Source organism: Euleptes europaea, chromosome 4 (assembly GCF_029931775.1).
Source record: "Euleptes europaea isolate rEulEur1 chromosome 4, rEulEur1.hap1, whole genome shotgun sequence".
In the NCBI taxonomy this organism is placed as follows: Eukaryota; Metazoa; Chordata; class Lepidosauria; order Squamata; family Sphaerodactylidae; genus Euleptes; species Euleptes europaea.
The window spans coordinates 61,035,114-61,062,086 of NC_079315.1; the positions used below are offsets into that span (position 1 = coordinate 61,035,114).

The 26,973-nt window shown below is 40.3% G+C and overlaps 1 protein-coding gene across 1 annotated transcript; it reads right to left on the reverse strand.

Moving 5' to 3' along the window:
* Positions 1 to 460: 460 nt before the first annotated feature.
* Positions 461 to 26,007, reverse strand: SEMA4D (semaphorin 4D). The gene is made up of 14 exons (XM_056848171.1): positions 25,874 to 26,007; positions 24,598 to 24,743; positions 23,948 to 24,010; positions 22,066 to 22,164; positions 20,155 to 20,248; positions 19,171 to 19,284; positions 16,070 to 16,221; positions 14,124 to 14,299; positions 13,876 to 14,032; positions 9,357 to 9,579; positions 8,489 to 8,604; positions 6,007 to 6,176; positions 3,972 to 4,015; positions 461 to 1,633 (listed from the first exon to the last, which is right to left on the reverse strand). The coding sequence occupies exons 1-14, from the start codon at positions 25,962 to 25,964 to the stop codon at positions 726 to 728; spliced, it is 2,553 nt and encodes an 850-aa protein (XP_056704149.1). The 5' UTR covers positions 25,965 to 26,007; the 3' UTR covers positions 461 to 725.
* Positions 26,008 to 26,973: the final 966 nt, after the last annotated feature.

Consider the following 26,973-nt stretch of genomic DNA (forward strand, 5'->3'; position numbering starts at 1 on the left):
CAAAATGAACATTAAACATCCAAATGATTACTATATCTACATTTCTAGAAAGAAAAAGAAAAACATTTAACCCAAGTTTATCCCTGAGAACATTATGCAAATCTAACCAGATTCATCCCAATATACAACAAAGTCTAAAAAGATACACAAATAGTTTTGGAAAGATCCAACATTTCTTTTGCCAGCTAAAGCTATCATATACAGTTAATGCATTACACAGAGCATTAAGAATCACTAGATGCAAAGAAATGTCCCAATCTGGACAAAAAGGCTATAATTTACCAATCTGATAAACTAAACATCATTTCCAATTTGGAATTAAACTGAAATTAGATTTTTTTTAATGGCAGTTAAATATGTGCAGACTGGAGCTACTTAAATTCTTTTTTGGCATGGCTCTGCAAAATTTTGCCTTCTATGAAAAAAAGTCATTAATTAAAACAGTCAGTATGCATAAGTATTAAATTATCATTAGAAACAAGCATAGACATTCACAACATGAAACGGAAACTGGCCATTTAAAAGAAAATAAAAGAAAACAAATGTGAAACAGAATAGTTTTCAGAAAATGCAAAATCTGTCTCTAGCCAAGTGTGAAATGACCAGGTGTCAATTATAAAACTGAGAATACATAGCCCTTTCTGGCCCCATTATCACATTTAAACCATTCAAAAATAAAGTGTCAGAATGACAGTACTTTCACTATGGATGTTGAAGATGTTCTTTTAATCCCCCTCAGCATCCGAGTCAGCAAATTTCAGTTCACACTTCACATCAAAAGGTTTGTCCTTGACTTCTTTGTAAGACTGTGAGTGATCCTCATCATGATGAACGTGGCCATTGACATAGTCTGCTTCCGTCTCATATCCAGTGTCATGTGAAGGCTTTGGCTGTTCTCCACTTTGGGTCAGGAGACTGCCAGGCTCTACCAGAGTCTCCTTCACACTTTGCTCACAATCAGAAAAATCTGCCTTGGGCTTCTTCTTTCCAAGCAATAAAGCAGAGCGGAACTTCAGACACTGGTCTGGTAAATATCCTTTGTAACAGTTGTATGAGAACAGACACAGGAACAGTACAAAAAAGAACAGAAAGAGAAACATCAAAAGGCAATTATCGTTTGACTTGAGAAACATTGTCCTTGCAGGAACCTCAGCAACAGAGTTCACGAGCTCATCAGAGGCAGTACTTGTCAGGATGGGGATGGCGGGGTTTGTTACTATCCTGGATGCTGTGACTGCTGCAGCTGGAGTGGTGGAAAGGTGAGTCTGGGTAAAGACAACTGACTTTCTGGGAGCTCTTCCGTTACCTTCTGCCCGTGTTGTCGGCTGGGCCGGGCCCACAGTGGTGTGCTGGATTTTCTTCAGTTCCAAAACATGTTTAGCCAAAACCTGTGAGAACTTCTGGTTCTTCACTTTTTCTTCTGAAAGGCACTGATACACACCACTGTCGCCCTCAGACAAATTGAAGATGAGGAGTGCTTTCTCCAGGAGACGGTATTTGGGGCTTTCCACCTTTAGCACATCATCTCTGAATTTCCAAACCACCTGGGCCAGGTTGGACTTCTGAGAACATTTTAGCTCTGCAGTACTCCCATGCTTGAAAGTGTGCTGCAGAGAATGCTCTTTTACTTTATCTGGAACAGCAAAATAAATGTGAACGAGATCAGCAATGATTTGAGGGGGCCAGGCCAATTCAGCCATGCAGGTAAATACAGAAAACAAATCTAGCAGCTCAAAGCAAGAGTTGCCAGCCTGCTAAACCACACTTACTTCTGTGTCGTAAGTTGCCACATATAATGGGTAAGAAAGATTACTCGGCTAGCAGGAAATGGCTCTTTTCCTAGGTCTAGGCAGCTTAATAAGGTGCCATATTCACAAGAGGTGGTGGGGAAAAACTTGTGTGTGGTAATCACACAAAAATGTTCAAAATAGTAGTAACAACAAAGGTTCAAATAAAATGCAAAACACGTGCCATCTACACAGCCGCATTAACTGAATTTATGGCTTCATTGTCTCATATTACCTATGTGTCATAAAGGATAATTACCTCATTTCTGATGATAGCTACAGTTACAGTCCAAAGAAGCATATCAACATGGTATACTAGGCGGCAGACCTGTCACTGTGTGGTTCTATGTTATATTATCAACACTTTTGCTCTTTGGGTTTGCTCATTATCTGTATACTGTAATATATGTTTTGCATTTGAACCTTTGTTGTTACTACTATTTTGAACATTTTTGGAGTAGCTACAAGTTATTAGATAAACGCCTTGTAACCTCTGGAGCTTTGCACATTTTTTTCTCTGTCTTCTATCAGAGGTTTCTCCCCCTTCTTTTTTTTCCTGAGGTAATCATTACACACAACACTTTTTGTGCATTAGAGGAATGTATCAAGTGTTTCTAATGCAAAGCTGTACCAAGGTTTATCTTAATAAGATGATGATACATGGAAAAAACAAAACAAAACAAAACACCCTGAAGATGTTAGATATGTTAATGGAAGGATTCAATAATCAGAAACATTTTAGAGGATATTTCACTGTAACATCCTTTTCTCTGAAGTGCACGGAGTACATTACATATGCATTCTCTTGCAAATAAAATATTGCATTTAGAAATCTGAACGAATTGATTTAAAAGCATTCTTAGAACTGTTCACTCTACAATAGGTTCACAAGTTCACAGCCCAATACAGCATCAGTGCCACTGCACACCTGGCCCTACATTGTGCATGGTCCTGTATGAGCCGGCAGCATAGAGCTCGTCTTCTAAGATGAAGAATGCTCCACATGAACACATATGAAGCTGCCTTACACTGAATCAGACCCTTGGTCCATTAAAATCAGTACTGTCTACTTAGACTGGCAGCGGCTCTCCAGGGTCTCAGGCAGTGGTCTTTCACATCACCTATTCGCCTAATCCCTTTAACTGGAGATGTCGGGGATTGAACCTGGGACCTTCTGCATGCCAAGCAGATGCTCTAACACTGAGCCACAGACCCTCCCCAAATAATGGTGATTGTCTGATATAATCCAACGGCATGCACAGGTCTTGCAGCAATTCTTAGAAAACAATGGACACCCTTTGTCCACTTGGAGCTGTGGGAATGCACAAGCTTCTATGGAGCTTTGGGTCACGCCTGATTAAAAGCTTAAATCAATTTACCTGCATCCCTTTTTCAATACCGTTTACAGTTGCAACCATCACTTGTAAAAAATAAACTCTATTATGATTTGAAATTCTCTGTCACCAACAAATGTGTTTCAGGAGTTTATGGCACCATGCCTAGATATCAAAAAAATCTGTTGCTCCTTGGAAGTAAATTTTCTCTGAAAGTCACTGGATATTTTTAACCAGCTAAAATTACATTACGAGCGAACACTACATAACAATGGAAGTATAACAAAATTTTAAAGACAGCCTCTCCAACATAATTGCCTCAAGGAGTTCTAGCACAACAGCCAGTTTTATGTTAACTAGATCAGAGTATGCCAGGAGAAGTCACTGTCTATTTGCAGATTCACATATAGGCAGATCCCACAGGTGCTTTGGGTACAGGAAGGGCCGCCAGTGGACAGCACTCACAAGAGATGTTTTGACTGTAAGAACCAGCATCTCTACAGGGGAATGGTCTTGCAGCCATCATGATTTGTGAAAGTGTGCAAGTGACCTCCCATGGGCATGTACATTATGGTAGCTCTGTGTTCAGTCCTCATATGGCGGAATCTCACACGCACTACCTCCACATGAATGTTGATGAGCAGTGAGTCCAGTGGGAGACTTCACATGTTTCCAATGGTTGTCAGAGTGTGGGAATCAGCCGTATGCAGTAAAGTAAATCAAACTGCACAACAAAATCCCACCCTTTTAAAAATTCTAACTCAGAGTTACTCACTGAATATAAAATCAACTGCACACAAATGTTTAATACATTTACAAGGTGTTATTTTTTTAAACAACAAAAGCTTACCAGTGCAAGAGGAAGCATCGCCGCCTATATTCTGAAGCCAGTCCCTACAAATAGTAAATTGATAAGAAAAGATAATATGCTTGTTATATTCTACCCATTCCTTCCTCCATATGCAACCTCCCTCCACACCACAGGTCAACAGAAGACTTTATTCCCCAAAGTTATGCATAGGTGGCACCAATAATATCTGAGGAAGTATTACTGTGATGCAAACAAGTAAGGCAAAGAAAAGGGAGAAAAGAAATGTGCACTTGTAGCAGGGTTTGGGTATCTTTTTTTGCTGACTACAGCACGTGAAAAGCAAGGTTCATGAAGATTCCAAAAGTTGCCATTAGGCAAAAGTAATCAAAAGGCAATTAGGCTCCTGGTGATTAAGCATCATAGTGGTTTGGAGTTTCTTGGTATGGAAGGCAGTGATCAAATTTTCATTGTACAAAAGAAGGAGGTTCAAAGGGGTGTTCTGGTTGGCAAGCAAGATCGATAATTTATATTTAGTAGCTTGTAAAATATTCACATCTTTTTAAAATTTTCAGCAATCTTTAAATTACTTTTCTGCTATAGTTAGTTTGATCTTTTTGGATGTCTAGTTTTGATGGTACCAGCAGCAGAGTGTAAATGGGATAGAAGAATGGGGAGCTATACACCAAACTAGGATGCAAAAGGCCAAAATGTTAATTTATTTACTTTATTTGTAGTCTGCCTTTCTCACTCAAGGCAGATTACACAGTGTAAATCAATGCAATCAATAGCATGTGACATCTAATTAAGTAATGTAACCAAGCTAAAATTGTAGAAACTTGAAACAAAGCAAAAAAGTATTAGACATAATACGTTAACAATGCAGAAAATAAAATTATATAAGTAGAAGTTGATGTGGCGAGAGCAGGATAATACATATAGCAAACAGATAATGCATACTATACATAGAGCCAATGTGATGTAGTGGTTAAGAGCAGCAGACTCTAATCTGGAGAACCAGGTTCAATTCCCTGCTCTTCCACATGAAGCCTACTGGGTGACCTTGGGCCAGTCACAATTCTCTCAGAACTCTCTCAGCCCATGCAGAGGCAAGCAATGGCAAACCCTCTCTGAACATCTCATGCCTTGAAAATCCTACGGGGTCGCCATAAGTCAGCTGTGACTTGACAGCACTTTACGCACACACGCACACACACACAGTGGTCTAGTCCACAGTCTCTTTGTAAAAATCACTTCCTGAGCCATTCCATCAGAATATAGCCCTGTTAATTTTACACAAATGCTCTACTGAACAACTCAGTTTTACATAATTTAGGGAAAGACCGAAGAGTGGGAGCCTCCCTGACTTTCTCTGTCGTGGCAAGGTGGGGCCACGACAGAGAATGCCCATGTACGGGGTACTTGTTGACCAGAACACTGGATGATTCAAACTGCTCTTTTTTAAAAAGAACATAAGGGCAGTCTGGGGATAAAGAGTTCAATTTACAACCAGCAAGGCTATGTTCAGATCTGGGCAACTTGCTCTCTCACAGACTAAATTCCCTATAAGTAAAATATAAAAGCAATATATAAGCACTACAAGCAGTGAGTACCCAGCTTGCTGGGGGTAAAGGGAAGATGACTGGGGAAGGCACCGGCAAACCACCCCGCAAACAAAGTCTGCCTAGGAAACTTTGGGATGTAATGTCACCCAATGGATCAGGAATGACCCGGTGCTTGCACAGGGGACCTTTACCTTTTAAAATATATACGGTGAAAGATTTTAACTCAGTGCATGGCAGTAACTATGTTGGTTTCAAAAGACAGAAGGTATAATGTAGCAGACTCAAAAAGAAAAAGAAAAAAGCCCCTAAATTCGGTGCCAAGAAAACTGCATTCTGCAGTTTTTATGAGCATGTACATGTTTAACGTATTCCCCCTTCTGCCAATTGGCAGAAGCTCTGCACTCCATGATTCATGAAGAGGAGCTGATCCAATTAACTAAATAAACAGACGTATCTATTTAATTTGCAATAAAGAAATTAATTACAAAATAAAAGCATTTAAATGAACATACCTTTCAGCCTCACTTTCTCTGAAGTTGACACAGACCGATTCTTGGGGGTCCCAAGCGCAGTATGGATCTCTGGCTAAGACACAGTCAACGCAGGTGCTGTACTTGTCACAAAAGGCTAGAGGGGACTGCACAACCCCAGCATTGGACCCCGCATAGAGGGACTGTTGGCCCTGAAGAAAGCGGAATGGGGGAAAGGAAGAACAGGGTAAATGGATGACCACTGTTCTCATTCAAGCGTCACACATAAAGGAATTATTACAGTTCCCCAGAGAAACTGGAAACAGATCACCTGACACAGCAACACAAACAAAAGATGACAGAGGCTTAGTTTTCAATAGGGTGGGTTTTTTGTTAACAAGGAAAGCAAGCAAGAAGTGAACAGTAATGGAAGAGACTGTGCCCAGTGAAGCTTCACAGTACCTTAAAAATTCAACCCAGGATAAACAAAAAAAATTTCAACTGCTTGGTAATGATGAAGGCTCCTGATTCCATTTTCAGAACAGGATATTCACTGTTGAATCTCCATTTATCTGAATCCCTGTTGTCCACCCCAGAAGAGTGCAGAGCTGGCCCTATGGTATTTCTGAAGGAGCTAAGCACGTCGTGTCTCTAGCGGCCACAGGAATAATCGCTGCCTGTCAACGTTTTCCTGAAAACCTGCTCTGCAGCCCATGGATCGAGTGTACCAGTAGGCTATTTAATCTTCCATTTCTTTGACACCTTTACAGTGGGTCCAGATAATCTAGCGTTGGTTGCAAATGTGCAGGCAGTGTGCGATCCGAAAGCAGAGTCAGAAGGGTGTAGAACTCTGCTCAGGCCTGTCAGTTGTCCCTGGGCCACAAACACTCTAACCTGCCTGTTTTTCTGAATCTGCTGACTACCTACAGAAAGCTAACTCTGTGCACAACCACTTTTGTTTTTTCTGATTACACAGTCACCTACATTTTAAATATTTTTTTCTTGAACAGTTGATAAAATCAGGAGCCAAAACCTTCCACGCGGTTTCTCTCGTTTCTGCATATTTATATATGCACATTCAAAATAGGGGAAACTCCAAGTTATATCTTCCCCCTTTTGTCCACAGCTTATTATTTTGCTTTTTTCTATCTGTACAAAATCAGGCTTGAAACCCTGCATCCCATTTCATCTGCATCTTTGTCTCACCAGAAATCTGAATGACTTTTCACGAAGAAAGATGGTGTTGTCCTATTTGCTATGATAGTGACAAAGCTGAACGATAAACCTGTCTGAACCAGTTTAACTGGTGGCTATGCAGATATGCCAGAACGATGGGGGTTACCGCACTTGTATTCCCAGCAATGTATTAAGAGTTTGAAAACGTTATAAAAAATCCTGTTTGCACTTTGTTTGGCCCCTTTAGCTGTGAAGACATTTTCCAACCATTTATAAGCCGTGGTATCCAAAAACCCTTTTAAAGCGATGTTTTTTACAACATTTTCAAACTCTTAATACATCGCTGGGAATACAAAGTGTGGTAACCCCAAATGTTTACTTGATTTATGTTGTTGTGAACTTATTGCCTCCACTGACTGCCCTGGCAATCCACCCACACACACACACTTTGATTTTTTGACCGTAAACAAAAGTTGGGAAGAATGGCAGCTTACCACCTATTTATTTACTTATTTATATCCCACCTTCCTCCTTAAAGCGGCTTACATCATTCTCTTCTCCTCCAGTTTTTTCTTGTCAACAACCCTGTGAGGTAGGTTAGGCTGAGAGTGTGTGACTGGCCCAGGGTCGTCCATCAAGCTTCCATGGCAGAGTGGGGATTTGAACCTGGGTTTCCCAGATCCTAGTCCGACACTTTGACCACTACACCACGCTGGCTCTCAACACTCTTGTGGCTCAGAAAGAGCGCTAAAGGCCTGCTGGGTGAACAGCTTCATGGCAAATGGCCCCTGACTTTCCTGGCCCCTGCCATCTTTCCCCAAAGATATGGGAGCTGCAGCATGCTTTTCTTTTAAAAGACTGATGTTATCCCAGAAACATTATTGCTTGATCTGTCTAGAAAAGAACATTTTAAAGGCATGCAGCCAACATACTGCTGAAGTGCTGGGGGTGGGGCTGTCCTGGCTTTACAGAAGTGGAAGTGAATAGTGGCGCTTAGGTTGTAACAATATCCCCAGTCTGGGCACTATGGTCTCTTAAATGCCACTCGACTGCAAATACCCCTACAAGAAAAACAGTTTTAAATGAGCTGCCTGAAGTTCTTATGCTAAACCATTCTGAATTTAAGCAGTCAAATCACCACTTTCCTCAAGACAGCAGTCTTCTTTTGCAGTCTCCGTTATGGGACTGATCCAGACTCACTAGTCTCCTGGTGAGGCATTTCTGTCTCTCAAATATTACAGTCACGCACCAGACATTACTGAACTCAACAGCTGCATTTCCTCCTCTTTATATAATACACAATATTGCAGTTTTCCTCTGTCCTGCTGTTCCTCTCAGTCAACTGTACCTTTTTGGAAGAAAGCAGCAGTGTCTGAATGGGCTCAAAATTTGGGAAGAGCTGGACTTCTTCAATAATATGCATCCCGTTCTCATAGCTGATAGCTTTGTGAAGGGCTCCTCGATCTGCAACAACCAGTACGCATTGGTACATGTATGTAACCATTCCATGAAAAATACATAAATGCTGGCTATGGTTGGCCTCTGCAGATGTGACCTTTAGCTATCGCTCCTCCTGTCTGCCCCTCCAGGGCCGAATCTATGCTTTTTTGAAGGGGGGCAAAAGTACAAATTGACGCCCCCCACATATTATATACATATTTTTTCTTTATAGAATCTGCTGCTGCCACTGCCCTCCTCTGCATGCCACCCGGAGTAGGTGCCCCCCTTGCCCCCTAGATCCGGCCCTGTGCCCCTCCAATGCCTTTCACTGTGTTACACCCCACTACTTCAGGACTACCTTAAGTATGCAAGTTTGCAGATTGTTTTTCGTCCTTTGGGCAGGTCCTAATAAAAAGCATTACACAGCCTTAAGTTAGGGATTTTGCTTTGAAGCAATGCAGCTACTTGCAACCTCTTTCTGCCTTAAAGAAGCTGATGAGGAAATGCTCAGGGTCCGGAAGAACAGGAAATTAATTTCTCAAACACTGTCGTAAATTAACCAACTGTCAAATGCTTCGATCACTATTTTTGGTCTGATTGATCTGTACAGTCCAACTAGTCAGGCAAGGGCCAAAGCCTGCTGCACTGACAGTCCTGGCCTGTCTCAGGGTGCTCCGAATGACAACATGGGCACAGGCCTTGCAAGTCTGGCTCAACTGGAAAGCCGCTGAAGCTTAATGCAACACACTACACAGTTAGGTGTGTGGAAAACAAACCTGTACTGATGAACATGACATCATACATAGTGCCGTTCAGTGCTCTGACTTGGTCTACCACAATCTGTGTATACTTCACATCCCGTTTTATCAGTCTGGGTCTGTCTCCTATTGGGGTCACAGAATCATCCATCAGAGGATGGTCTTTGACAAACTGGAGCGATTTATCAGGTAAGATGAGTGTACTCAGGTAACCGTCTGCTCTGGCCTCCTTGTTTATGCACTGTCCCAAGAGAAGGGAGAGAGAGAAGATCAGACTGGTGTCATAATCTGGTTACCTTTAACAAAAATTGCATGATTAATGAGAAGTTTTAAAAGGAACATAAGAAGACTGGAAAAAGGATAAAATGGCACTAAAATAAACAATTAATTAATTGGTTCTTGTAGGTTATCCGGGCTGTGTAACCGTGGTCTTGGAATTTTCTTTCCTGACGTTTCGCCAGCAACTGTGGCAGGCATCTTCAGAGTAGTAACACTGAAGGACAGTGTCTCTCAGTGTCAAGGGTGTAGAAAGAGTAATATATAGTCAGAAAGGGGTTGGGTTTGAGCTGAGTATTGTCCTGCAAAAGTATTGTCCTGTAAGTATCAAGATAATGTGCTAATGAGGGTATGGTATGTTAATATGGAACCATTGTATCCTGAAGTGATCTGTTAATGTGTGTAATCCAAAACTAATCTGTATGGCTATTGTTGAATGTTGTCTTTGTCTGGAGGTTTTTCAGGGCAGGAAGCCAAGCCTTATTCATTCTTAAACTCTCCTCTTTTCTGTTAAAGCTGTGCTGATGTTTGTGAATTTCAATGGCTTCTCTGTGCAATCTGACAAAATAGTTGGTAGAATTGTCCAGTCTTTCAGTGTCTTGGAATAAGACCCTGTGTCCTGTTTGTGTCAGTCCATGTTCAGCCACTGCTGATTTCTCAGGTTGGCCAAGTCTGCAGTATCTTTCATGTTCTTTTATCCTTGTTTGTATGCTGCGTTTTGTGGTCCCGATGTAAACTTGTCCACAGCTGCAAGGTATACGATATACTCCTGCAGAGGTGAGGGGGTCTCTTTTGTCTTTTGCTGATCGTAGCATTTGTTGTATTTTCTTGGTGGGTTTAAACACTGTTTGTAGGTTATGTTTTTTCAAAAGTTTCTCCATCCTATCAGTGACTCCTTTAATAAATGGCAAGAATACCTTTCCTATGGGAGACTGTTTTTCTTGAGTTTTCTGATTTTTGTTTGGTTCAATGGCCCTTCTGATTTCATTCTTGGAGTAGCCGTTTGCTAGCAGTGCGTGATTTAGATGGTTAGTTTCTTCCTTGAGAAACTGTGGTTCACAGATCCGTCTTGCACGGTCCATTAATGTTTTGATTATTCCTCTTTTCTGTCGGGGGTGGTGGTTGGAGTTTTTGTGTAAGTAGCGATCTGTGTGAGTTGGTTTCCGGTAGACCTTGTGACCTAACTGAAGGTTTGATTTACGGATGACAAGGGTATCAAGAAATGGGAGTTTACCCTCAATTTCCTTTTCCATGGTAAACTGAATGTTTGGATGGATATTATTAAGATGGTTTAGAAAGTCCATTAATTTTTCTTCACCATGGCTCCAAATGGTAAATGTATCATCTACGAACCTGAACCAGACTGTAGGTTTGTAAGGTGCTGATTCTAATGCTGTCTTTTCAAAATATTCCATGTAAAAGTTTGCTATTACTGGACTGAGTGGACTTCCCATAGCTACTCCATCAATCTGTTCATAAAATTCTTGATCCCATAGGAAATAACTTGTTGTCAAACAATGGTGAAATAAGGCTGTTATATCTTCCGGAAGATATAACAGCCTTATTTCACCATTGTTTGACAACAAGTTATTTCCTATGGGATCAAGAATTTTATGAACAGATTGATGGAGTAGCTATGGGAAGTCCACTCAGTCCAGTAATAGCAAACTTTTACATGGAATATTTTGAAAAGACAGCATTAGAATCAGCACCTTACAAACCTACAGTCTGGTTCAGGTTCGTAGATGATACATTTACCATTTGGAGCCATGGTGAAGAAAAATTAATGGACTTTCTAAACCATCTTAATAATATCCATCCAAACATTCAGTTTACCATGGAAAAGGAAATTGAGGGTAAACTCCCATTTCTTGATACCCTTGTCATCCGTAAATCAAACCTTCAGTTAGGTCACAAGGTCTACCGGAAACCAACTCACACAGATCGCTACTTACACAAAAACTCCAACCACCACCCCCGACAGAAAAGAGGAATAATCAAAACATTAATGGACCGTGCAAGACGGATCTGTGAACCACAGTTTCTCAAGGAAGAAACTAACCATCTAAATCACGCACTGCTAGCAAACGGCTACTCCAAGAATGAAATCAGAAGGGCCATTGAACCAAACAAAAATCAGAAAACTCAAGAAAAACAGTCTCCCATAGGAAAGGTATTCTTGCCATTTATTAAAGGAGTCACTGATAGGATGGAGAAACTTTTGAAAAAACATAACCTACAAACAGTGTTTAAACCCACCAAGAAAATACAACAAATGCTACGATCAGCAAAAGACAAAAGAGACCCCCTCACCTCTGCAGGAGTATATCGTATACCTTGCAGCTGTGGACAAGTTTACATCGGGACCACAAAACGCAGCATACAAACAAGGATAAAAGAACATGAAAGATACTGCAGACTTGGCCAACCTGAGAAATCAGCAGTGGCTGAACATGGACTGACACAAACAGGACACAGGGTCTTATTCCAAGACACTGAAAGACTGGACAATTCTACCAACTATTTTGTCAGATTGCACAGAGAAGCCATTGAAATTCACAAACATCAGCACAGCTTTAACAGAAAAGAGGAGAGTTTAAGAATGAATAAGGCTTGGCTTCCTGCCCTGAAAAACCTCCAGACAAAGACAACATTCAACAATAGCCATACAGATTAGTTTTGGATTACACACATTAACAGATCACTTCAGGATACAATGGTTCCATATTAACATACCATACCCTCATTAGCACATTATCTTGATACTTACAGGACAATACTTTTGCAGGACAATACTCAGCTCAAACCCAACCCCTTTCTGACTATATATTACTCTTCCTACACCCTTGACACTGAGAGACACTGTCCTTCAGTGTTACTACTCTGAAGATGCCTGCCACAGTTGCTGGCGAAACGTCAGGAAAGAAAATTCCAAGACCACGGTTACACAGCCCGGATAACCTACAAGAACCAATGAACTCTGACCGTGAAAGCCTTCGACAATAATTAATTAATTAATTAATTATATTCAATTTCTATCCCACCCTCAATCCTCGGCCAAAGCCGGGCTCAGGGCGGGTAACAACAAAATTTAATAGCATACATGTAATAAAACCATAAAATAGATTACAGCTGCATTAAAAATTTTAACAGTACAAACAAAATTAATAAATACAACAGATACAACAAGATGGCGCTCATTCAGAGCATACCAGATGCTGAGAAGACCGATGGAGCAGTCACTGTCCCCCATACAGTCATAGTTCTAAAGAAATAGGGGGATAGTTAGAGAGGCCAGCACAGATGACAAACTGCGGCTGCCCTCAGTTATAGGCCCGGTGGAACAACTCTGTCTTGCAGGCTCTACAGAACTCTTTAAGGTCCCGCAGGGCCCTGATGTTACTAGGACGGGAGTTCCACCAAGCTGGGGCCAGGGCCGAAAAATCCCTGGTCCTTGTCAAGGACAGCCACACACTCCTTGGGCCGGGGACCACCAATAGGTTGTTATTAGCAGAGCGCAACGCTCTTCGGGGGCACATTCTTTAAATTAAAACCACTACCTTTACTATTATTTCTGAATATTTATTTAGTGCCAACACTGAGCAAAGTGCTTTTAGTAATGAAGAAGTCAGCCAATTATATGACATTTTATTTTTAAGCAGGGGTACTGATCATTGGTACTAACAACAACAAAATAAGCTTTTGCTTCTTTGGAAGTTCCCAGCAATCATTTCAAACATTATTGGGACATGTGAATCAACACACGTTAAGCAAATCTCAGCAGTTCTGGGACAGAGCTAAAACCAGTTTCCCTTGTAACAGTGGCCTGAATCTCAATGAGAACTTACAGAAAGAGTAAAACATATACCTTTAATTATGGACTGACAATAAAGATAGACCCTTGGAATCAAATTAATCAAACATCTTAAGAGTCCAGAAATCATTTCCCTCTAAGTTTATGTTTACCTGAATCAGACTACCCTTTCTTGAGACAGAATTTAGCTACATATAAATATCTAAACTCTTAGGTTTGTTTTAAAACAGAAGAGTTCAGCCCTGCATTTCTCTCTCAAAACATCTTAAAGCAAGCAACTAAACACGACCAACAAAACCATTAACCAAAGTACAACACAATGGGTTGGATCCTACAACTCTGTTCTGCTATAGCAGTGGCGCTTCACTTTCAGAAGGTGGTGGAAAAGACTTCCACCTTTTAGGAACAAAAGCTAAGGTACAACAGTCAGCTCTGATCCAGACTTACTGCTCCAGGCCGGGGTCTCGGAATCTCTCCGTTGTATCGCACCCATTTTGTGTGAGACTGCTCAACTGTGGCACTTTGCATGTACTTCCCTTTGGCAAAAACGTCCTCCACTGTCGACATGTTGTAGGCACACACAGCAGATAGGCCTACATTGTTCCTTCAAGAGGGAAAAGAAATCATCAAAATTAATATGATTTCATTCTTTAGTAGAAGTTAACAAATACTTAAAAATGAAAAATGCTACTTACAACTGTGGTGAGAAAACCCCATAAATTACTGGCTCTCTCAAGTTTGGAGACTTCAAGATAAAGACATCATTCACAATATTGAAAATTAAATTCCTATCTGGTGCAGAGCAAAGCATCCTGGCCTTGAGATAGGAAGTCCATTTTTTTTGTAAAGTCCTTAGTCCGCCTTGGTCCCGCTTTAAACAGAATACAAAAATTTCCAAGAGTAAGCAACTTATTCCTCTTAAGTCAGCATACAGTGACATTCGTAGAAGTTCAGCCATATTGCTATATTAAAGTGAAGAATACCAAAACGTATTTAAAGTGTGATCAGAAGGAAGAAATGCATTCCCTGAGATATTTATGAAAACTCATAAGGCTTGCCCCCAATGTGGTTCCTTTTAAGTATGTAACAAAAGGAGTCAAACTCTATTCTGAGTTTCATTGCGTAAATGTAAACCAATCATCACAAACAAAATGGGCAAATAAAGATACAGCACAGTTTATTGAGGAAAGAAGCAGGGGGGAATACAGCACAAACAAGCAACAGGAGAGGCAATGAACTACCCCATCCAGAAGCTGAGCCAATGCCTGATTGGAAAGATAGCTGAAACAGGGGCTCCTTCACACGATTTAGGGTTTCTGAAGGTACTTTTGTGGTGCAGGAAGGAGCTGTATTCCAACGGCTTCCCTGTTGCAAATATAATGTGGAAGGGGACCTTAGCCCTGGGAATGAGTATAAAGAATAAATTTCTTAACAGGAAACATTTCTCACACTGGATGAATCTACTGTGCCGCTATTACAGAGAAGGAATTTTAAAATATCCAATTTCTGTGTTGTCAGCACATCCTAAAAAGTAAATATTTGAATATGAAATATATTCAAGGCAGGTAAAATACTGCCACTGAGGAGGTTTCTAAAAATGAAAAACAACTAATACTTTTCTCAAGTAAAGACAAAGCATATAGACATTTTCCTCCTCCAATCTATATATAGCTCTACACAAAATTATAAGGATTGGAAATCTAGTTGTTTAGCTGCAACACTGCCAATTTAAAGCAATGACAAACTTCCAGCAGGCACACAACCACTGCCACTGTGCCAAAGTAAATTCGCTTCACACTGTCGCAACATCTCGTATCTTGCAGACCGCATAATTTTATGTTGCTTAATTACACTTTGCAATTTAAAATAATACTTCTAAAAAAAAAAACTTACCCTCCCCACCCCAGTTACAAACTATATGGCAATTTGCTCACTGTATGCTTATAAGTGAATTTAATCTTGTTCCAGGTCAAGCAGATACCCAGTGCAGGCTGCTACTATTAGGCTTAAAAAACATGAAGAGTGGCAGAATCAGACTGGTTGTGATTGCTTGCTTGGCACAGAAGTGCCACCAGTCACTTTACAGTCAAGCAAAAAATCCTGTGGGTGTGAGAAAGAGGTCGGCTTTGTCTGGTACCCTTGAGAAATGCATCAGGCACAGCCCAGGCTACCACCACATTTTGCTTCTTTTGAAATTACTACCGTTGAATGCCAGCTGACAGCTTCTGAATCATAAAGGTAGAAAAACAAAAACTCTTATTTCTTTAAAGTACATTATTAATTTTCATAGTAACTAGCCAGGATGAACAGCTTTGTTTTCTTATTAACAGAAAAGATCTTTGCTGAAAGTCTTCTGGAACCCAGTTTATTTTAAGATCACAAAATTCATGGCCGCACAAAGGATTCTCATAGTCTGGTGCTGTAAAACGCAGCGAGGGCCTTGAGGAGCAGCAACCCCTTTCTCTCATGGATCCCTCCTACGCTCACTAATGAGGGCCAGTAACTGAAGGTTGCTCACGATGGCCCACGTTGTGTGGGAGGGAACAGAAAGTGCAGGAGCACGAGCAGTGTCCAAATGAATTCTTTCCACAGTTACTCCCTCCCCCAAATAAAAGGGAAAAAATGGTTCCGCTTGTCTCACCTTACAAACTCTAGCTATCCTTGGAATCATCAGCTTGCCAAGAAATTCATATTCCACAGACACCTCCGTGAAAAAGAAGTACACTTTGTCATCATCCTCATCTACATTGTCTGGATCAGCTCTTATCACATCAGCAAAAATGAAATTTGGTTCTACACATGGAAAATACAAACATATATTAAACTTTGTTTCTTTAAATTGAGTTCTCTCCAATAGCCCATTTCCCCTATTAATTCTAATCATAGCCACCTTATTTCCTGATGAGAATGCATTTCCTCTGAGGGCCAAACCAGACACTACGGTGTCCATGGGCCAACCCCATTTTAGAGATTAATTCAGCCATTTAAAAACGCTGCTAGAGCCTGATCCTGACAGGCCTACGGCGCAACAAGACAGATGATCTTGTCCCCTCCACACACACACACAAGCCTTTTCAAGTGGTGCAAAAACAGGTGTTTCAGCACTTGAAAAGGTGCAGGAAAGGGAAACAGGGGTCCTCCAGCTCCAAAACAGAGTTGGCATTCATGGGTCGGATCCATGGACACCGTATGTCTACTTTGGCCCTAAGTCTTAATAGCAATATTATCTGTATTTTGGTTGCTAGCAAATGTTATTACTTTCATATCTGATGGAAGGCCATTAACTATTTTCATGAACCAAGACACTTTTGAACTGACAGCTCTTGCTTACAGTTCCTAGAATTTTTAGTGTAAGCATCAGGTCTCTATACAGCTCAGAAAATCACAGCATTTCTCTGGTGCAAGAATACTTGAAGGAATCCTATGTCTTGTTCGGGTGGAAGAATCCTATGCACTGCCAGGACTGAAAAGCGACTAATGAGAAGGATTTGTCTGTCATGAATAGAGCACGACTCTAAATAGTGCTGCAATTTATTTTTCCTTCGTTTTTTTAGAAGCTCAGCAGTGTTCTGATTATTCATAAACAAAATTCTCCTGGATAAACCAAGGCACCGGCAGGCTTGTGAGCTACCTTAAATGATTTCGTGAATAAAGCCAATGTTGTTCAGAACGTTGGTTATCTCAAGATTTTCTCTCAGTGTTATGCACGAGATCAGGGGTCCTCAAACTATGGCCCCCGGGGCCGGATCCAGCCCCTCAGGGTCCTGAGCCCGGCCCCCGGCCTAAAGTATTTGCCGGGGAAGCCGTAGTTCTTCTTAAGCCCGCCCCACCGTTCTTTCTCTTCTCTCATTGACTGGGAAAGACGCCCATCACCGTCCCTCTCGGCAGCCGGCAACTACCAACCACCTTTCATCCTGTTTCCCTCCCTTTGCTTCATTCGTCCAAGTTAGCATTCTACCCCGCCTTCTCGTGGCGTTGCTGGCCAATCAAAAGACCTGTCAACGTTAAAGGGCCTCAACCCCCTCTTCTCTACCCAAGCAGTTACCTCGAATTGAATTTTTTTCTTGGTTGCTGCGCGCCAACCCCCCTCCTCTCCCTTCGCAACAATGCCTTTTAGAGAGAAGAGGTGGGGCCATGATCGCCGCACCCCCTTTCTTGGCTGCGCGCTGTTGCTGCTGCCTCAGATGCGTGTCGTTTAGTGCCCGGCAGCGAGCTGTTGCTTTCCGCGCCGTTTTGTGCACAGTCACGTTCTTCGCGCAGCTTCACTCCGTATCACGCGCGCGAGGAGGTGGGGGTTCTGGATAACCAGTAAGATTCGGAAATCCCCCCTCCTCCTAACTGTCCCTTTCCCTGCAGTTAGAGGCTGGGCAACTGAAGGAAGGGGGGGGCGACGAGAGAGGGAAGGGTCTCCCAAGGCAGGAGGAAGGAAATGAGAGAAATGAGGACTTAAAAAACAAAACTAGGTTATTGGTTCTTGTAGGTTATCCGGGCTGTGTGACCGTGGTCTTGGTATTTTGTTTCCTGACGTTTCGCCAGCAGCTGTGGCAGGCATCTTCAGAGGAGTAACGCTGAAGGACAGTGTCTCTCAGTGTCAAGTGTGTAGGAAGAGTAATATATAGTCAGAAGGGGGTTGGGTTTGAGCTGAATCATTGTCCTGCAAAAAGTATCAAAAAAGTATCATTGCAGGACAATGATTCAGCTCAAACCCAACCCCTTTCTGACTATATATTACTCTTCCTACACACTTGACACTGAGAGACACTGTCCTTCAGTGTTACTCCTCTGAAGATGCCTGCCACAGCTGCTGGCGAAACATCAGGAAAAAAAATACCAAGACCACGGTCACACAGCCCAGATAACCTACAAGAACCAATGAACCCTGACCGTGAAAGCCTTCGACAAAATTTTAAAACTAGGTTAATTTCTCTGAACAAGAATTCAGTGACATCTCTATTTTTCTCTCATTTGCTTAGGTGTCTCACAATCTCTTGCCACACAATAGTGTGATGAATTTTATCTGTTGACTGTAGAACTCGTAATGTTAAGGTAGGGTGATGCTTTTTAGTGCAGGTATAGCTCACTGCCCATATGCCAAATTTTAGGCCCTGGGGCTAATTCTTAAGCTCCTTAGACATGTGTATGACTTGGCCATCTTTCTCAAAGGGAACAAGACTTTTAATGGCTGGAGCACGTGCTGAACATAATTCATATTCCTCCCTGCATTCAGAGCACTATATTGCCAAACCTGTTGGTGTTTCACTTTTTGCCCTGTTGCATCATGTATCTTTTCCAGTCCCAAGAATGTTAGCATCTATCATTTCTTTATTCCATAAGCATTCCATATATGGAACCGGATATTGACCATCTCATTAGCCAAAAGCAGCCCCATACTTCCCATTGAAATATTATAAGTTTATGTTTATTAAAATCGTTCTTCATTTTAAACATTGCATTGTTTCTCTTATTTTTTGTGCACTACAAATAAAATATGCGCAGTGTGAATAGGAATTTGTTCATATTTTTTTCAAGCTATAGTCCGGCCCCCAACAGTGTTTGAGGGACAGTAAACTGGCCCCCTGTTTAAAAAGTTTGAGGACCCCTGCACGAGACACTTTCTCTTATTAAACAAAGAAATATTTTGCAAGGGATACGATTCCAGTAGAGAAGTTTACAGGACTGCACATTTAGGAGGAAGTCAACAAATGTCGCTTTTTTGAGCTATTTTCCCCCTAGCCTCCTTACCATTGAGCCAAGGAATTGCATATTCAGTCCTTAGTGGACTTTGCTGTGAATTTCTGAAGATAATAGGTTCACTTCCCAAGAAGTTGTAAGACGTTCCGGTGTAAAGTTCCCCATCTTCAGAAAAAGCAAAAAATATTGACTGAATAAAAATATATATAGTAATGTAATAGTTTAAAGCAGTATTTTTCATTTTATGCATTATTCCCATTACATCTTGATTTCTTTCGCTAGCTTAGCAGGCCAATTCATACATCCACTGTGCCATTTCCTTCCTCATCAGTCAGCTCCTACAATCTCCTCCTCTTGAGTTCACAATGTGTTACTGATGGGAAGTGTTCTGCGTAAAGGAAAAGTAAATTATCTTCGCAGAACCTAAAGTTCTGGTAGAACATTGAATTTTAAAATTATTCCCTTTGGTGGTCAAATAGCCAATGTAGTGTAGTGTGGTTCTAGGATCTGGGAGACCAAGGTTCAAATCCCCATTCTGCCATGGAAGCTTGCTGAGTGACTTTGGGCCAGTCATTTACTCTCATCATAACCTACCTCACAGGGTTGTTGTGAGTAAAAATTGAGTTGTGTAAGGCACTTTGGTTCTCCTTTGGGGAGAAAGGTGAAGTACAAATGAAGTAAAAAAAATTATATATATATATAAAATGCAATAATTTAATGCTAATTAAAATGTTGTTAATCAAAACTAGCATTTACTTCCTGTAAATTAAGCAGAAGTAAAGAAAGTTTATGGCAAACATAAAAAAGAACATATTTTGGAATGGGGTAGATGGATAATTTTGTAAAAATTAGAGTATACTGAATTTATACCAAATCTGAAAGCTTTTTTCCCCCGTTTGTAAATTTCTTATATGTAGACACCAAACTTCTTGATCTCAGGATATTTCAAACAGCAAACTGAGAGTCTGGAAAATGTGTATGCATGCCATTGTTATGAACAGATATAGGCAAGCAACATCTAAGGCTTGTACTTACCAACCATAACTGATGTATAACTTTGCGCAGGATCAAATGGGCATCTTCCTTTACCATCTTCATTTCTACCCCCAAGTTCAAATGATAACAGATTCTACAAAACAGTGAAATCAAATACTTCAATGTTCATTTCAAAATATAAAAGAGTCACCATCCAACACACAGTTTTAGACACTGGAATCTTTCTGATTTAAGTGGTATTATAGACTTGAAAAGGACAAATTCACACAGCCACTTTCAACTCATTTTTGACAAGCTGAAGTCAACCTGTTAAAATTGCTGTAATTGTTTCAACATGCTTCCAGCTTTTGACTTACTACATTCCTGCACATTTCCCAGAAATGGCCTGCACAGTGATGGGGAAAGATGCAACCTATAGACATGTCAAAGCAATACATATGACTAGCTCAGAACACAACTACCCATCAGAAGTTCAGAATTAGCCCAGTGTCCTTAATTGTGCCTAATAAGTATGCTGCAGAAATAACTGCAAAATATAAAGGCTATGATCCAGGCAAAGTCTATGACAATTTCAGTCAAAAGGAATTAAACACACAATACTTCTACGGGAATGAATGCTTAACCATGACTGGGTCATTCAGAGCATTTTTCCAAATTAAGTCATTCAATTTTCTCAGCCCCATCAATCTAACTACATTATTGCATGAATAAATAAAAACATATAACAAAGTACCATAGCAAATCAATGGATTATGTCGGATAGATGCATACATGTATGTAGTCCCCTCTCCCATGTTAGTGCTGTTATTTTTCCAACATACATACATGCTCATGTGCCGGGGGGTTGGGTTATTTCCAGAAACACAAAAAGATACCATGATATTGAAAAGCAGCCATGTGTGCAATAACATTCTTTGACAACAACAAGGATTTCAGTGTGTGGAGCTAAGGTTCGAAATCCCTGTTTAGATGCCTAACTGGGAGGAAGCGAAAGAAGAAAGGCAAGAGAGGTTAGGCAGCAAAAGTTAAAAATGATGCCTCTACAGGAAATTCAGGAAGAAAAGACAGATATCTGGTAAAAAATGGAGAAGTGGAAGGTGCAGTAAATAAAGTAGTTTTTATGATAAAGACAATGAGTTATCTATGAAGAATTTCAAAAGCCAGGAAACACTCCTGGGAAATGGAAATGTCAATAAGCCAATATACTGTTGTGCAGATGAGAGCAGTATAATTCTTCATGCCAGGCTAATCCAAGCATACTACCTAAAACGTTAAAGAATCGTTCTTATGGTAAATACACCATTAAAAGGGTAAAATCATAATGAAGCAACTGGGCAGTTAGTAATACATAAATAAAGGATTCAACAGCTGCAAGGGCATGGCAAAAAGAGGAGAATTGCTGGCAATGTTCTGGAAATGATGACAGACAGACAGTCAGACTTACAGATAAGGGTGACAAGCAAGGTCACAGTCTAACATCAAGAATCTTGTCCTTGAGAACAAAGTAAGATCCAAGCAAAGGAGAGCGATGACAGAGTCAGAGACATGGCAGGCAGACAGGAAGTTTTTTAAGCACAGGGAGGACTTCATTTTGAGGCATTCAGTAGTATGAAGGTATGGTATAGCCAGGAGCTGACAGAGATAAGACAGGCAGAGATGGGAATCAGAGTGTTTAGGGGGATACAGAAAGGAGCGCAAGCAAAGGATGTTCACACAATTCAAAAGTTAGGGACACGTATACAGGAGGACCACATCAACAGAATGGGATGGAAACAAAGTGCTCGCTGGGAAATGATTAATAAACTCTAGAAGACCCGGTGTCTGAAAAGACAGAAATCCATACATACATTGCACTTGATTATCTTCATGTCATCTCCATGGTCAGCAGAGCCAGACTAGATCAAATGGTTTTGCGGCTATCCCAAAAATAAATTTCATTCTCAAACTTACCAGATAATCACAGACTGGCTGAAATGCATTTGTTCCACACACATAAAGAAAAGTATCATTCAGTTGTTGTAAGACACGAACATAGTTAAGGCACTCTGTCTGTAAAACAGTAGAGATGAGGGAAGAAGGAAAATAAAGACATTTTAATAAAGTGCATCCCCAGTATTTTGTTATGAAGAATTAGCTACATCTGTGGTTTCAAAGTCATGCGCATTTAGGCAGAAGTTACTATCATTTCACATATTCAGAATTTGGAAGCTTATCTGTTTGCTCACTAACAAATGCAAACACAATTCACAAGAAGCAGGATAAAGTGATAATATTTAAGACTGGACTACCCTCTACAACATAAGCTCTCACGGTATCTATATTCTCATTTGTACATGCAGAATTGTTGTATAATCCAGCATAGTTACTGGACATCATAAACCATATATTGTTGGATCACAGATGATTAAATTCACTTCTAATTTAGTTACCATGCATTTTGTAGCATAAAATAAAAATCTGTGGCCTTTTAATGATCTCTCTGATCCAAACACTAAAATTGCAAGATGGATAGAAAGTTTCTAAGCATGATTACTGTTCAAAGAACTGCTTTGTTGATGGGGTTTCCCACAATCTTTAAACAGCTTTTAGAAAGCCAGCGAACGTCAGGGGATCAGAATACCACAAAGTCCAGCAAATTTAGAATCCCCCAGCAACCATTTCATATTCTAAGCAACATTTGTTGAATTGCTTCTTTTGCTGTGTCTTCAAATCTGCATATATTCTGCATGAACCCAGAACACTGGCTGTGTTTGAAATGCATTTGTCTCCCCCAACCCCCCAGCTTAGGGGCCATTTGACACCGGTAATCTCCTCATATCCTCAACTAAGGGGGTTACCGCACTTCGTATTCCCAGCGATGTATTAAGAGTTTGAAAATGTTATAAAAAACATCGCTTTAAAAGGGTTTTTGGATACCACAGCTTATAAATGGTTGGAAGATGTCTTCACAGCTAAAGGGGCCAAACAAAGTGCGAACAGTATTTTTTATAACGTTTTCAAACTCTTAATACATCGCTGGGAATACAAGTGCGGTAACCCCGTAAGATTAAGTGCTACATGATGGCGTGGAGTTTACTGGCATATAGATAAAACTACCCTAAGAGAAAGGTAGGCTTGTCAGGCATCAAGAAAATCAGCAACCAGAGAATATTTGTGCCATGGATCTAAACCTGATATGGTATTAGAAAAATTCCCAGATCCGAGCCCTGCATGCTTCTCTCTAAAATGACAGCAACCAGGTGAGAAATGACAGTTTTATTTTTCTAAGAGCTGCCCCTTCTCTTTTACATACACATCCTCAAACACGTTATAGCCAAAAGCCAAGTCTTAAGTGAGAAGAAAACAGGCAGAAACAGCTGCTTGCTTGGGGAAGGGCTAACTCCCTTCCACACTGCTGATCTTAAAAAAATTAGTTAAGTTCACTTGTATTGTCTACTAACTCTAGTCCATGGTCAATAATTACATACATACATTTATTTATTTTTTAATTCTCCTCCTTGCAGGTACTTAAAGCCTGGACAGGGCCCTTAGGTGCAATTCAAAGGGCAAGAGCCAAAGAGTTCTTGGCCCTTGGTTCAGACATAAACTGAGGCCTGTGTTGGGCACCCGTGCTGGTCAAGACCTGCGCAGGATGAGTTTTTTTTTTTTTTAATTGGTAAATTGTTCAGTATTTCTTGGTGAGCTGCTTTGAGTCCATTCAGGAAGAAAAGTGACATACAAATGGCATAAAACAAACAAAAACCCCATTGAATGTACAGACCTGAAGAAATTAAACTGAGCATAAGAGAGCATTGCAATTCTTAGTACTGCATTTCAAATTAAGAAAACCCACCTGTTTAGATTTGCCCTTTTCTGCACATTTAGTTTTCTTGTCTTCAGTGACTTTCCACAACACCTGCAGGGGGACGGAAAAAAACTACAAATCAAAAGGCCTTCTTGGTGTTACTACAAAGAGCAATCAATACATTAGAAGGCCTCCCTGAAGTAAACGCAAACTAAGATTCAAGATGGCTCCTAATCATTTCCCTCTTGGGAAAGGACATTTCTAAACACATGCACTTTTGGTCAGCACCTGCTAAGTTTATGCAAAAGATACAATAAAAGTCTTCAAATCATTAACTGTGTTTCCTTCATTGCATGTCTTTGACTTTGTTATGGTTTGGAGCCTGAAGGCTGATGGCTTAAGCTTGCCCTTCTGTCCTAACAGCTATTTCTCAAGCTGAGTAGACAATAAAGGTAAACAGAGGAGTGATCACATATAAGACTACCATGTCAGGTTTATCATCTCATGGTGTGTACCTCTTATTCATTCTGTCTCTGTAACATTCAACTCAAATCCTCAATACACTTCCTTGGATTACAATAAATTTCCATTGAACTCATAAGGCCTTACTTCTGAGTAAACTGTTTTAGGATCAGCCTGTTGGTCATGGACAAAGTCAGTAGTATGAATATGATGTTTTTTTTAAAAATCATGCTTACCTCTTGCTTTTTTTCAGAAATGTTTAATGAGTTTAGCGCAAAGATTACTTCTCTAGCTCCCACATATAAAATGTCTTTGTCTTCACTTAGTAATAAAGTTGAGTAGTTAAACGTTTTTGGCTCTTGAAAATGTATTAGATGTATTTCTGTTAAAATACAACAATTTCAGGACACATTTTAATTCAAAGAAAGACTACTCATAGGATTGTCTAATTTCTCACTCTGTCAACACAATTTATTCTAGTATATTTAAAGCAATACAACATTACTGGAAACTAGAAGGATGCTTTAGGACTGGAAGTGAAATGGGGTACCCCATTAGCAGAATTAACCATATCTAAGACCATATCTTCACAATGTTGATCAGGGAGAAGTGTCATGACTTTACAATGAACTGAATGTGGGAATAATGACTGAAGAATCCAAAGATAAAGTCAATAATTTGTGATTGATCTACATAATGGGGGATAACAGCAGATATGAGGAGAGAAAGAAATGGAAGAAAAGATGAGAAATGTAATGCAGACACTCAGCCTCAGATGATAATGAACCCAAGCGGAAATATAAGGCAGGCAGCTGATGATGCAGGATTTGCTAGAAGGAGGTTTTGGGATACAGAGGTAGAACTGGGTATCAGAGGTGGTATTAAAAATCATGACATTTGAGACTGGACAGTGCGTAGACAGAAAGAACAACTGGGGGCAAAGGACAAACCTTAGAATAACACCCAACACAGAAAAGCTGATGAAAAGCTTCCCCTGTGGAACCACTGAACTAGCAATTAGTCAAGTCAAGAGTTCCAACTAAAAGTAAACTTATGGAAGTATAACGTTCACCAGCTGTTCGGGGGGACGACAACGACCCTGGAACAACTTAATGATATATCCAACTGAGTAGCTGCTCTAAAAATACTTCGGAGCAGAAAAGGTCTTTGTTTTTCTATTTTATTTCTTTTCTTCCTTTAAGAATTGCAATGGCCTGAATAACCTTTTAAATAAAGTTCTACTGAACTCAATTATCTGTCTGTAGACACAGTGAGCGCTTACAATGTTCTTATTAGAGAGTCAACCTGAACTCCCTAGTCCAAAACCCACTAAAAAAAAAAAAACCACAGTTCAAAGAGCTATTTAATGTTAACTGAACAGAATCTAAAATCTCCTAGTTGCCTTGATCCTGGAAATGAACCCCTAAACTGAAGGTTTTGATCAATCATATCAGGGAGGAACTGAACTACTATGTACTCACAATTATCTTTACCTGAAATGATTGTTCTTACCTTTGTGTTCCCAAGTTATCCGAGGCACTGGACCGAATGCTATTGTCATTCCAATAAATAAACCCACAGCGCTATATAGAATGAGAGCCATGTTAAGTTTCCTTCTTCTGTGAAAGTAGATAGGGAACTACAGAAGCAAAATGTTCTTTTGGTGGGGAAAATGCCTTTTGAGTTTAGAGAGTTTCTGAAAATACCAACATCGTCAAACAAAAAATGTATGGCTGATATCTTGCAAGGACGTTTCCAAATTTATACTATCAGACTGGTCACTTCCCCCAGTGACCACGTGTTCGCCACAATACTGAACTGCTAGAGCTTTCAGAATGAACCACAACGCCTCTTCTGCTTCTTGACCACATTCTTCTGCTAAGTTAGGATGCTATAAAAACCTGCAAGGAACAAGAGCAGAGAGGTCAAAGGAAGGAAGTGGTCATAAGTTAAAGATCAATAATTTACAAGTCTGTCCATGATTTTATGAAAGGAAACTGCAAATGTCCAGCATCGAGGAAGGTAATACCAGAGTTAACATTCATATACGTCAAGCCTATATTGACAAACAAGCATTTACAGAAAAAGCACAAGATGCTGCATTGTTAAAATTTTAATATTTTAGCAAAAGACAGAAATAGACTCATGCAATGTTAAAGAGAGCATTTGGCTACAGACAGCTTTTTCTCTTTTTCAAACTGGGTTTCCAGCCCAAGCATTTTCAGAGATAAAATGCTACCCCAAACTGATAAAATGACTAGCATCTTAAATGTATTTAGGGTGTCAGCTTCCTAGAAAAAGAAAAAATGCCCTGTCCTGTAATAGAGATATAATAGGATTTATTTATCTCCTTGCCATCGAAAGCTTCTGATGCCAATTTCCACACATGGGTTAAATGAATAGGACATATTTCTCCAGGCCTGTTGGCAGCCACAGTCCCAGAGCATTAAGTTCATCTTCTATAACTCAACATGAGCCATAGAAGGAGCTCTATATCTTCCTTTTGATCATGCTGCAGAGTGACAGTAAAATAGAACCCTGTAAACATCTTATATTATAATAGTTAAGTGTGGCCCAATCTGCAGATAGCTAAATTTGAGGATCATGGCCAT